This window comes from Geotrypetes seraphini, chromosome 1 (genome assembly GCF_902459505.1).
Source record: "Geotrypetes seraphini chromosome 1, aGeoSer1.1, whole genome shotgun sequence".
NCBI lineage: Eukaryota > Metazoa > Chordata > Amphibia > Gymnophiona > Dermophiidae > Geotrypetes > Geotrypetes seraphini.
In genome coordinates, this window is record NC_047084.1 from 348,877,678 (window position 1) to 348,890,775 (window position 13,098).

Here is a 13,098-nt window from a genome sequence, read left to right on the forward strand (position 1 = left end):
GGCCTTTGCACTCCCCCAGTTATGTCTAACATCAACTCTAGCAGGATACGTATTTCAAATCTGATATATTCTAATCACAAGATAGAAATAAAATTATTTTTTTCTACCTTTTGTCGTCTCTAGTTTCTGCTTTCATCGTCTTTCACTCTCTTCCATCCAGCATCTGCCCCTTCCATCCACTGTCTGCCCTCTCCCCCTTCCATATGGTATCTGCCTTCTTTCTATGTCCCTTTCTCCTTTCCATCTAGCCGGTCCCCCCTCTCTCCTTTTTACATGATTCATTCTGCTCTCTTCATTTTTCTCTCTCCTACACCAGATCTAGCATCTTTGTCCCTCTCTCCTTATTTCTCATCTGACCCCCTTCCCAGCATCAATCTCTCTCTACTTTCTCATTCCTCTGTCTCTCCTCTTTCCCTCATCTGATCTCTCCATTCCTTCCAGACTCCTTCCACTCCTCTAATATCCCTGCCAGCTGTTTCCTTCCTATTTTCCTCCTCCCCTGTCCAGCAGTACCCCTTCTCCCTTTCCTCCTCCCCTTATCCAACAGTAACTCTGTTCCCTTTCCTTCTCCCCTGTCCAGCAGTACCTCCTTCCCCTCCCTTGTCCAGGAGTACCCCTTCTCCCTTCCCTCCTTCCCTCTCCAGCAAATGTTTCCTCTCTTTAAGCTAGCGGCAGCTCTGTGTGCTTTTAACTTCGGCACACAGGCTGCCCCTAAGTAGTAGTTTAGCCACGGTTTCATGAGGCAGCCTCAGGGCCTTTGGTAGGCTGGCCCACATCGCATCATCGAAGCGGGCAGGCCTATCAAAGGCCCTGAGGCTGCCTCATGAAACCGCGGCTAAACTACTGCTTAGGGGCAGCTGTGTGCCGAAGTTAAAAGCTGCGGACACAAAGGCAGGAGGCATATGCGGCAGGAGTCCTGGCATACACGGTGGAAGGCAGGAGTCCCGGCATAGCGACGGCAACAAGAAGTTGCAAGTCAGCTGACGCCAGCACCTTTTGTTGTGGAGGGGACACGAATCCTTCACGGACCGGCAATATTTTTTTGTGGACCGGCGGTTGAAAAACACTGTTCTAGGGTACCATCATCTGTATTGCAGTGCCAACAAGTGGCATTTGGACTTAGTTTCACTTTCTACATATGGAAAGGAGTCTAGTTGGCATGCCACATGAGAAAATAAAGAGATTGCGATACACTTGAAGATAATAGGCGATTGGTTTTGGACCAAAATTTGACTCAATCAACATCATAATTTCAATTAGTGAGATCTTCAGTCCAAAGTTTTTGAAAGTCAGTTGAAAGTTTGTAGTGATTGTCTCGTAAAATCCGGTATATGAAAAAGAGAGCCTTCCTTGAGTAATGGTCAAATCACCCCATTTTTGAACAGTATATGCAGAATCTAAGTATTTAAATTTTAGATCAATGTTGTTAATAATAGAAGTTAGGGTTAACCATTGGACATAGCAATGCTGAATTTGTGGAAAATATATGCTTAGTATTGAGAAAGGAAGTAGAGAATCTTCAGAAAATATTTCTTGATGCCTCTTTTGATGCTTCCTTTTATTTCAATTCTCCTCTTTTCATTCTTCATCTTCTTTGCTTTTTCTTTACAAGTGAAGATGTTTATTAACAAACATCATGTTAGAGAGTTAACTGTTTGACTTCATTTACATTTGTACCGAATTGTTGATATATTTTCACTGATGGTTTTTTAATGTAATTTCTTCTAAAAACTTCAATAAAAATTTTTTGGAAAAAAAATCAAGACTGCCCGTACCAAGCATGAGCGGGAGCCTTCCTGCCAGCTGACATGATCATCAGTTCAGTAACAAAGCTAAGAAGGGGAATTGGGCAGGTTGTGAGAATATCTGCCTGCTGTCCATGAATAACACTTGTTATAGGTAAGTAACAATGCTTTATCCCAGGACAAGCAGTTATTCTCACATGTGGAGACTCATGAGCTAATATATAGGGCTGAAGGGAAATTGACTTCTAATTGGAGATTAAACTTTGGAGAACTTTGTGGCCGAACAGACTATACTGTCTGATAAGATTTTCAAAACAGTAGTGGGTCGTGAATGTATGAGGACTAGGTGGCTGCTTTACAGATGTCCTCAATAGGAGTGGAGCTTAGATGGGCTACTGAAGTTATCACCGCTCGCACCTTATATACAATCTAGCATCAGATCAGTCTGAGCATAACAGAATGAGATACAGTCTGCAATCCATGTGGAGGTATTTCTCTTGATTACAGGAGCTCCCAGCTTTTTTGAATCAAGAGAGGAACAACTGAGTAGAAGTTCTGTGAGTCTTGGTTCTATCCAAGTTGCAAGCTATAGCATGTTTGCAGTTCAGTGTGTGAAGCGCTGCTTTACCAGGGTGAGCATGAGTCTCTAGAAAAAATACCAGAAGATTGATGGACTAGTTGAATAAAACTCTGAAATTACCTTTGGGAGAAATTTTGGATGAGTTTGAAGGATCACCTTGTCAGGACAAAATGTTATTTAAGGTTCAGATGGAGGCTTCATGAGTGTGGAAAGTACTACATTAAGGTTCCAAGCTGTTGGAGGAGATTTTAGAGGTGGTTTGGTAAAGGCCCCTCATGAATCTATAAATCAGACAATGTACTGCTAAGGGCTTGTTGTCCAGTGATGTTTGAAAAACACCTATAGCACTGAGTTCAACTCTCACTGAATTAGTCTTTAGTTCAGAATTAGAGGTGTAGGAGATAATCCAGTATGGACAGAAGAGGACAGTTCACTGGATTGAAAGAGTTGACACTACACCACAATGAAAAATGAGTCCGCTTGAAGTGGTAGCAACGCCATATGAAAGGCTTCAATAATAGCCGACACTGGTGCAGACAAAGTGTATCTACTGGTTTGGAGAGAGATACCATGCTGTGAGAGTTAAAGATTGTAGATAAGGATGCAGGAGTTAGCCCTTGCTCTGTGTCCTCAGTGTTGGAAAGATTTGCAGAGTGATTGGTTCCTGTTTGCTCATTTGTAGAAGGAGAGGGAGCCAAGGTTGATGTGGTCATCAAGGTGCTATGAGTATCATGGTGGCTGGTTCCTGATGAAACTTGATTAGTATTTTCCTGATTAGAAAGGAACTGGAGGAAATAGGGGAACTTGCCTTACCAGTCAAGCAGAAAAGCATCCATTTCCAGGCAATTGGGAGTGTGGAGCTTGGAACAGAAAAGAGGGAGCTTGTGTTTGTAGGGACAAGCAAATAGGTCCACTTCTGGGGTTTCCTAAGTCAGAAAGAAAGGTCGTAAGATGGAGGTGTTGAGCGACCACTCGTGCAGTTGTAAAATTCTTTCTGCTCAGTTTGCCAGCCAATACATTCTGTTTTCATTCTAGGTAGACTGCTTTCAGGAAAATGTTGCAAGCAATGGCCCAGGACCAGATTTGGATGGTCTCTTGGCAGAGGCAGTGAAATCCTGTGCCACTTTGCTTGTTCACGTAGTACATGAGTACTTGGTTATCTGATCGAACCAGATTGAGAAGATGATCCTGGAACATGAACAGGACATTGCAAATTGCTCTTAGTTCCAGGATATTGATATGAAAATGTGTGTCTGCAGAATTCCAAGGTACCTGGGTGTGGAGGCCATTAAGCGAACTTCCCATCCTAACATGAAAGCATCTGTTGTTAAAATCTTTTGATGAGGTGATACTTGAAACAAGAGACCTCTGGAGAGACTGGCTGGAGACATTCACCATAGAAGTGAATCTTTAAGTTATGGTGTCATTGATAAACGCTGACACAGAAGACAAGTTGCTTCAGACCATTGGGAGGATAGTGCCCACTGAGGCAAAAGTAACCACATATAGTGTGGAGACCATGTGACCGAGAAGTCGCAATATCTGATGTGCCGTCAGATGGCGACAAGAAGAGTCTTCTGGATAGAACTGAAGTAAAGTAGTGAGCCTCTGATAAGAGAGGAAAGCACACATGTGATTTTGTGTCTAGGAGAACTCCAATAAACTCCAAAGTCTGAGTAGGATCTAGGTGGGATTGTGGGAGAGTGTGGCGCAGTGGTTAGAGCTAGAGCCTTAGCACCCTGAGGTGGTGAGTTCAAATACCTCGCTGCTCCTTGTGACCCTGGGCGTCACTTAATCCCCTCATTTCCCCAGGTACACTAGATAGTTTGAGCCCGTCGGGACAGATAGGGAAGTATGATATAAGTACCTGAATGTAAACAACTTAGGATATAAATGGTATATAAATAAATAAATAATTGACCACAAACCCCAGAAGTTGGAGAAGTTGAATTGTTTCAGACTTTGCTAGAGCCTATTGGGGCATGGAAGTTTTGATCAGCCAGTCGTACAAGTAAGGAAAAACACAAACTGCATGAGCGAAGTATTGCTTCCACTACCATCAAGCACTTGAACACTCTGGATGCTAATGCCAGCCCAAATGGTAGCACCTTGTACTGGAAAGGGGCATGTTCCCAGACAAAAGGGAAGGTATTTTCTGTGAGCAATGAGAATAGAAATATGTGTGTATGCTTCTTTTAGGTCTAGTGAGCAGATCCAGTTGTTCTTTTCTAAAAGAGGTAATAGAGTTCCCAGAGAAAGCATCCCAAACTTTTCCTTCACCAGGTACTTGTTGAGTGCTCTGAAGTCTAGAATCAGATAAATTCCTCTGGTCTTTTTTGGGATAACAAAGTACCTTGAAGAGAACCCCCCTTCCTTTCTTCTGCAGTAGAACCTTTTCTGTTGTGTTGAGCTGGAGGAGGGCTGAGTGCTCTCTGATGGGAGTTGAAATGAGACTCTATTGGAGAGTGGTTTGGTGGTTTCTTCTGTAGATGAAGGGCACCACTTGAAGGACCCATTGATCTGATGTTATAAGGGTCCAGCACTGTTGGTAATGGATGAGCTTGCCTCCTATTGGGAGAGTCTGAGGTGTGGGCTGAGATACATCAGCTAAGCTCTCTATGAGGGAGTCAAAACAACTGTTTCAGCTTAGGTTGATTAGGTGCAGAAGTTTTCTGTTACCTTTGTTGCTTTGGGTGTCTTTGGATAGATGCTCATATAGACGCAGGAGGCTAACAATATTTATTTCTGGAATAATATCAATGATGCCTATAGGAGCTAAGGCTGCTCTTTTTATCTTTTGAGTGGCTGCTTCTATACGGACACCAAACAAGTCCACCTGTGCAGGTATGTTGGAAAGATGGTCTTAAACATTGGCATCCAGATCTGAGATTCTGAGCCAAGCTTATCTGTGCATAGCAATGGATACCGCTGAGGTGCAAGAGGCTTCATCGAATGCATCGTATGTAGAGTGTGCCATATATTTCCTGGTCTCCAGGAGATCACGCTCGAGATGCCGATAAGTTGAGAGATGTTTAGAGGGTATGTACTTGTTATAAGTAGACATCATCAAAACAAGGGACTTCATGTAAAAGGACATATAGAGGGTATGATTCAGTATTTTGACCATGAGCATGGAGCCTTGGAAGACCAAACATATCCAGCATATTGCCTTCTCTGCCTGTGGGATCACTAGTATAAGTTCTAGAGCTGTGCACTTCTTTAAGAAAGACTCCACCAAAGACCAATTGTGGAGGGGGGGTAAATTTTCCAAATTTTTATAGGTACCATCAAGCCTATATTCTAAGACAGGGTATGTATTGGATCCTCCCAGATCTCATGGAGAATGTACCGGATTGGCTATATCTAGAATGGCGGCTCCTGTTCCCATTACATTTAGAACATCTAATTAGTATAAAAATGCCTAGACGATATAAAGATAACAGAATTCTATTGGATACTTGGAAGACATTAAGATATATTAGTAATCTATCACCAGAGCCAATTGCTAAATCATTAAATCAATCTATTTGGGTTAACTCCAGGATCAAGATTGGCGGATTTAAGATCGTCTGGAGACAATGGATAGTTGCAGGTATACGAACATTGAATGATGTTATTTCAGAAGGATCAATGCTTAGTTTTTCACAATTGCAACATAAATTTGGATTAAATAAAACACAATATTTTAAATGGATGCAATTGAAGCAAGCTATTCAGGCAGGGTTCCCTGAATGGAAAGATCTTAATACCCAATATAGTTTACAGGTTCTTTGTTTCCAGGCGGACTTTTTGGGACACCAAGCCGCAAAATGGTATAAATTGATATATGGATTTTTAAATTTAAAAAAAAAAAAAAATGGACTTAGGGATATTTGGAGTATTGAGATTGGACAGACAATTTCTGCGTCTCAATGGCCACGATTTTGGTCCTGGAGATTAAGATCTACAAAGTCAGCATCTATGAGTCAAACTTGGATGTTTTTGTTACATAGAGTTTTATGGACCCCTACGCGCTTACAAAAGATAGATAGCACTAGATCTAATAGATGCTGGCATTGTAGAGTAGAAGTTGGGACGTTAGACCACTTAATTTTTTTTTGTCCCTGTGTAAATGCATTTTGGAAATTAATTTGGCCCCAAATTAATGAATTATTAGAAAATCATGTAGGACTCTCATATGATACTATATTATTTGGTACAGCAATGAGAACGCAGAGTCCGATTTCAGCAAATAATAACAAACTATTATTAATATTGACAGGAGTCGCCATGCAACAAATAACTCAAAATTGGAAGGATTATACCAAATTAAACTATACATTTTGGTGGAATTCAGTCTGTCATATATACAAAATGGAAAAAAGAATAGCATTACAACAGAGAAATATTCATAATTTTAAGAAAATTTGGGAACCATTGACTCGATATTCCAATGATCAGATTTCATAGCATATTAGTAATAGTTATATTAGAATGGGGAGGGAAATGTATATTATGTGGAAATAAGAAATGAAAAAAGGGGAGGGTTATATTTTATATGATAAGAGGAATTATTTGTAATCACAATTTTCATGTATTAATTGAATATATTATGTACAATTCAAATATTGTAAGAATGCAAAAATCTATAAATAAAAATTAAAAAAAATTAAAAAAAAAAAAAGAAAGACTCCACTACTAAAGACTGGCATGGCAGCTGTGGTTTGACAAACCCAGGGGCAGACTGAAGCTTATAAAGGGCATCCAATTTCTTTGGAGCAACTGGTATACGATGGGGGAATTCCTAGTTTCTGAGCAAGGCCTCCTTCATAAGGTTGCAGTGAGGACACAGCAATGTTTGGGCAGGCAACTCCTTGTAGTCGTGTGCCTCTCTAAATTCTGCAGTAGCTTCTGTCTCAGACTCCATCTTAATTGGAAGATCCTGCCACATTTGCTCAATAAACTTGATAAATGACAAACTGGCTTGAGGTAGAGTCTGATCAGGCAGTGAATCTGAATCTGAAGGACCTCCATCAAATAAATAAATCATTGTTGTAGTCAGTTCAGTTAGAAACATGAAGAGACAAGTCAGAATCATAGTCCTTATCATATTGCCACATAGATCTGGAGCAACAAGGTGGGGGGGGGGGTCTAGCAGCATGTCTGGTTGTGTTATGTCTAGGATTAGAGCTGTGAACTCACTGGGGATGGGGGGAAGCATCAACGTGGATGTCATAAAGGCCATTGAGATGTGTGTCAAGAGATGATACGCTCCGCACCCCCACACCCCCCATAACTATGCAGCTATAGACAGTGATAGACGCATAAGAACAGAAGAATTGCCACTGCTGGGTCAGACCAGTGGTCCATCGTGCCCAGCAGTCTGCTCCTACGGTGGCCCTTAGGTTGAAGACCAGTGCCCTAACTCAGACTAGCCTTACCTGCATACGTTTTGGTTCAGTAGGAATTTGTCTAACTTTGTCTTGATTCCCAGGAGGGTGATTTCCCCTATAACAGCCTCCTGAAGAGCGTTCCAGTTTTCTACCACTTTTAACTTTAGAGAGTGCCCTCTCATTCTCTCTACCTTGGAGAGAGTGAACAACCTGTCTTTATCTACTAAGTCTATTCCCTTCATTATCTTGAATGTTTCGATCATGTCCCCTCTGTCTCCTCTTTTCAAGGGAGAAGAGGCCCAGTTTCTCTAATCTCTCACTGTACGGCAACTCCTCCAGCCTCTTAACCATTTTAGTCGCTCTTCTCTGGACCCTTTTGAGTAGTCTTGTGTCCTTCATGTACGGCGACCAGTGCTGGACGCAGTATTCCAGGTGGGAGTGTACCATGGCCCGGTACAGCGGCATGATAACCTTCTCCGATCTGTTTGTGATCCCCTTCATAATCATTCCCAGCATTTTGTTCGCCCTTTTCGCCGCCGCCACACATTGCACGGACGGCTTCATTGACTTGTCAACCAGTACTCCCAAGTCTCTTTCCTGGGGGATGTATAAGATTTTTGTTACCGACATGCATCACCTTACACTTATCCACATTAAACCTCATTTGCCATGTCACGGCCCATTTCTCGAGCGTGTTTGTCCCGTTGCAGGTCTTCGCAATCCTTCTGTGTCTTCACTAATCTGAATAACTTCGTATCATCTGCAAATTTAATCACCTCGCTCATCGTACCAATTTCCAGGTCGTTGAAGAGCATGGGTCCAAGCACCGAACCCTGCGGCACTCTACTCGTGACGCTTTTCCAGTCCTAGTATTGTCCATTTACCTCTACTCTCTGTTTCCTATCTGCCAACCAGTTTTTAATCCACGTGAGTATTTCACCCTTGATTTCATGGCTCGCAATTTTTCGAAGTAGTCGTTCATTCGGTACCTTGTCGTGCCGTCTGAAAATCCAGATATACAGTGTCGACCGGGTCACCCTTGTCTATCTGCCTGTTTACTCCCTCGAAGAAGTGCAGCAAGTTCGTCAAGCAAGATCTTCCTTTGCTGAAACCGTGCTGGCTGGTCCTCATCAGATTGTGTCTGTCAAGGTGATCAATGATGCAGTCCTTTATCAGCGCTTCTACCATCTTTCCCGGTAACGAGGTCAGACTCACCGGTCTGTAGTTTCCCGGATCTCCCCTTCATTAAGCATACATAATGCATGTGCAGGAGACTTGAGCGTGGCAGTCATAGTAACATAGTAGATGACGGCAGATAAAGACCCGAATGGTCCATCCAGTCTGCCCAACCTGATTCAATTTTAAATTTTTTTTTTTTTTTTCTTCTTAGCTATTTCTGGGCGAGAATCCAAAGCTTTACCCGGTACTGTGCTTGGGTTCCAACTGCCGAAATCTCTGTTAAGACTTACTCCAGCCCATCTACACCCTCCCAGCCATTGAAGCCCTCCCCTGCCCATCCTCCTCCAAACGGCCATACACAGTCTGCAGTATCTTGCTTACCTTGCTTGGACCTAGACCAGGCTAGGGGCGTTTTAACAGGATTTAGCACAGTGTGACAGTGGTAATCTGGCCAACACATTCCACAGCAGCATATTCAGTTGATCTTGGAAAGAAGGGGCGTATACAGTAGTCAGTACATATAGCGCCCGTTGCTGGAAATGGAGTGCTTGGGGGCACAGAATCATTTGCTGCAATAGAGTGTATGCTTGTGCAGTAGGCGGCATAAAATGCGCTTGTTGCTGCTCAGATAGTACTTGTGCGGTAGGCAGCTTATATTGTGCTTGTTGCTGCTCAGATACTGGAATTTGCGCTTGTGTAGTAGTTAGCACAGAATGCAAATGTTAAAGCTACCCTTCTGTTGTTTCTTCGATGGAGAAGGCGCTTGTGATGCAGCAGCATTGGAGGGAGAACAGTATTTGTGCTTAGCTTTCTTATGTGGTTCCCCCCAATGGCAGCACCAAAGTAGCTGATGTAGAGCTAGATGTAGAAGTAAACGGCCCTGGAATAGGTCTGAAAAGAGGAGCCTCAGCATCTGAGTTGGCCATTCTTGGCACCGCTTCAAAGCTGACCCAAAAATTTTAAACTTATCAGGAGGTTAATGACCCTGAGAGAAAAATCACTGACACGAGATTCCTCAGAGAGAAATGGGAGGCCAGTAGGTTGAGGTATAAAAACACTCCTTTCAATAATACTGGCAAATAAAATAAATACCAGAAGGCATAATTCATATGTAAATAATACATGCAGAATATAAACATGTATAAAATACGAATGTTAAAAATGCATAGAATGCACGCTAAAAGGCATGTGAAGAGAACCAAAATATGGCTTCTCTGCTCTGTGGAAATCAAAGAACTGATGGTCTTGCAAGCTGGTAGTGAGAGGGAAGGCACCTGCACATGTGCGGTAAGGGCAATCATTTCTTAAAGTGAAAGTTTACTTTAGACAGTCAATGCCGGGTTCTGTGGATGACATCACCTACATATGAGAATATGCTACCTGCTTGTCCTGGAATTCTTATATTTATACTCACGAAATTTATTTTATTCTATACTTGGGATATAAATGGTAAGGCTATGTCTAAATATTTTTTGAGTACCCGATTACTATTCAGTACAGTATATTGTAAATTGTTTTGGGTGAATCTCTTCATGAAAAAGGCAGTTAATAAAGCCCAATAAATAAAAAAAATAATGAAAGCAGTGTTGATATGATGCTAACAAATAATCATGCTTCTGGTTAATTTACTTCTGGGATAGAGTTCAGCAGTAAATCTAGTGTATATGCTAAACAGACTAATAAAAATACAATTCTATATCATTCTATTTTCTTTAGAAATTTCTTTGGAAGAAAAAATACAACAGTATAAAACTAAAGATGGCAAAGTGCTACCCAGAGTAGACATGACGACAAGCAATTCAGTAGTATTTCCATGCTCCCATCTGTCATAAATGAGACTTGATCCTATCTATATAACATTTGCAACACAAAAAGGATATATCGATAAGTTTAAGAAGATTTGGGGACCATTAACAGATTTTTGTAATGATTGATATAATTTTTCCCATAATAAAATACTTGATAAAGGAGGGGGGGTTATTCTCTTTATCATAAAATATAAATAAATTATCATAATAGTTGTTATATTGTGTGCAACTAACAAAATAAGGGGAGGGAAAGGGATTCATAATTGAATAATAGTTGATAAAATTATTAAATTTTATATGATGTCTAAAATTATAGTAAGGATTATATAAGATATGTTGTATGTACAATATGTTATGGAGATATCAAGTGTATACTTAAGGTAATTGTATGAATCTTTATGACACACTTGTTATATGAAAAAATCAATAAAAAATGTTAAATAAAAAAAAATATATAACAAATCTCTTTTAAGCAGTGTTAACATAGGAAATTCAATAGGTTTAGTACTTTTCTTCAAGAGTACATTAATTTTAATTTAGTTCAATATTTTGTTTAAGAATTCTCCTGTCCCTTCAACACTTCCCGAACCCATGACTACAAGTGAAGCTGCGGCTAGAAAAAGCCAAATTAAAGCCAGGTGAGCATACTGTGGAAGGACTGCTGTATTCATTTTTTCTGTTAATTTGAGTCTCATTTTTACTTATGCAAAAAGGACTTATCCCCTTCAGTGCCAGTTGGTAAGATTGTTCTTGAATAAGATATGGTATTCACATTTATTACAAAGCAGAAAAATTTTAAGCATGAATAAGGGCTAATGTATTATCTGAATGGTGTGCAGTAGTAATGAATCATTAATTTGATCTGTTGGCTTTCCATTTCAAAAATAGATATCTAGTGCTACAAGCTTATGTGAGGAAAGGAATTCCCATGTTCACTGCATCTTTCAAAGTGCAGTGAAGAGTGGGATTCCTGTTTTCCCTGAATCTCTCTTGTGTTCACTGAATCTAAGTACAGTCAAACCTCGGTTTGCGAGTATTTTGCAAGAAGAGCAAAACATTCTCGCAAAACTTGTCTCGCAAACTAGTTTTGACTCGATTTGCAAACCCCCCCCCCCCAAGAACCGGCACTGCTCCCCACGCTCGCAAAGGCCCCCCCCCCCGACCAACTTGAAACTTACCCCCCGTCTGGCACCTGCACACAGCCCACAGGATGTGCCGGTGCCGCTCGAAGTTCCTGCCTGTGCATCGGTGCATGCTCAAGGCCCAGCAGAGGCAGAAACTTCTTTGAGCGGCACCAGCACGTCCTGTGGGCTGCGTGCCGGTGCCAGCCGGGGGGTAAGTTTCAAGTTGGTCGGGCGGGGGGGAACGTATCAAGTGAGTTTCCATTATTTCCTATGGGGAAACTCAGTTCTGGAACGAATTATGCTCGTAAACCAAGGTACCACTGTACAGAAATTGAGCAAAGAGGCCTTTGATGTCTTTGCATCAGGGAGGCTATTATGCCCACTAGGGACTCCTCCCACTGCCAAGAGCCGAGAGCTATTATAGGCTCTTTTTGAAAGAGTTTTTTTCAGCCTGATAAACAATGTAGAGCCAGGTCCGCGGTTTTCTCGCCCAATTAGGCTGCTTTTTAATGCTGGTTGTGGGAAATTTTGATTAGCTGCAGGTTGCGGGTTTTTTGGGCTTGTTTTAGATTTTTGTGCTGTAATTTGGACTGCATCATGGTGGCATGGTATTCTCAAGTCAGCTGGCATTCAGCAAATCAGTACTTAGTGCAGACCAGGTGCTCAGTATCCCACCAGTGAGGTCCTTGCCCGCCCTCTCCCTACAGCCAATCATCAGAGCCTAGCCTTCTCCTGAGCTGACCCTATCTCTAATGCTGTCAACACTCAACAGCTAGGAAGCACATGAGCTGAACTATTGGGAAAGAGACGGGCAGCCCTGTAAGTGCACTTTGAGAGAAAGGGATAGGCAAGCATGCGATTGACATTTTGAGAGAGATATCCCAGGAATTGCACATTGAGAGAGAGTGGGGACAGGCAGGCCAGGATCTGCACAATGAAGGAAAAAGACAGGCAGCACATGCAGATTGTTCAAAAGAGAAACACAACAAAGTTGGAGCAGTCTCCATTGAGGGCTATACACTTACTCCAGCAAGTTTCTACTTTTTTTGTTCCATTGGAAAAGTACTGAACAAAAAAAGTGGAAACTCTAGAAACTCGCTTGGTAGACACTGTCCCTTGGAGAGGGTGAACAACCTGTCCTTATCTACTAAGTCTATCCCCTTCAGTACCTTGAATGTTTCGATCATGTCCCCTCTCACTCTCTTCCGTTTGAGGGAGAAGAGGCCCAGTTTCTCTAATCTTTTGCTGTACAGTAGCTCCTCCAGCCCCTTAACCATCTTAGTCGCTCTT

At 41.8% G+C, this 13,098-nt stretch overlaps 1 protein-coding gene across 5 annotated transcripts in view; it reads left to right on the plus strand.

Annotated features, from left to right (window-relative positions):
• The window catches only part of BMP2K (BMP2 inducible kinase), a 284,761-nt gene that overhangs the window by 151,912 nt on the left and 119,751 nt on the right, over window positions 1-13,098 (plus strand). For all 5 annotated transcript variants that reach the window (XM_033963569.1, XM_033963540.1, XM_033963550.1 and 2 more), the window contains exon 9: window positions 11,243-11,322. In XM_033963569.1, coding sequence (XP_033819460.1) covers window positions 11,243-11,322 — 80 coding nt within the window. The remainder of the gene's footprint in view (window positions 1-11,242; window positions 11,323-13,098) is intronic.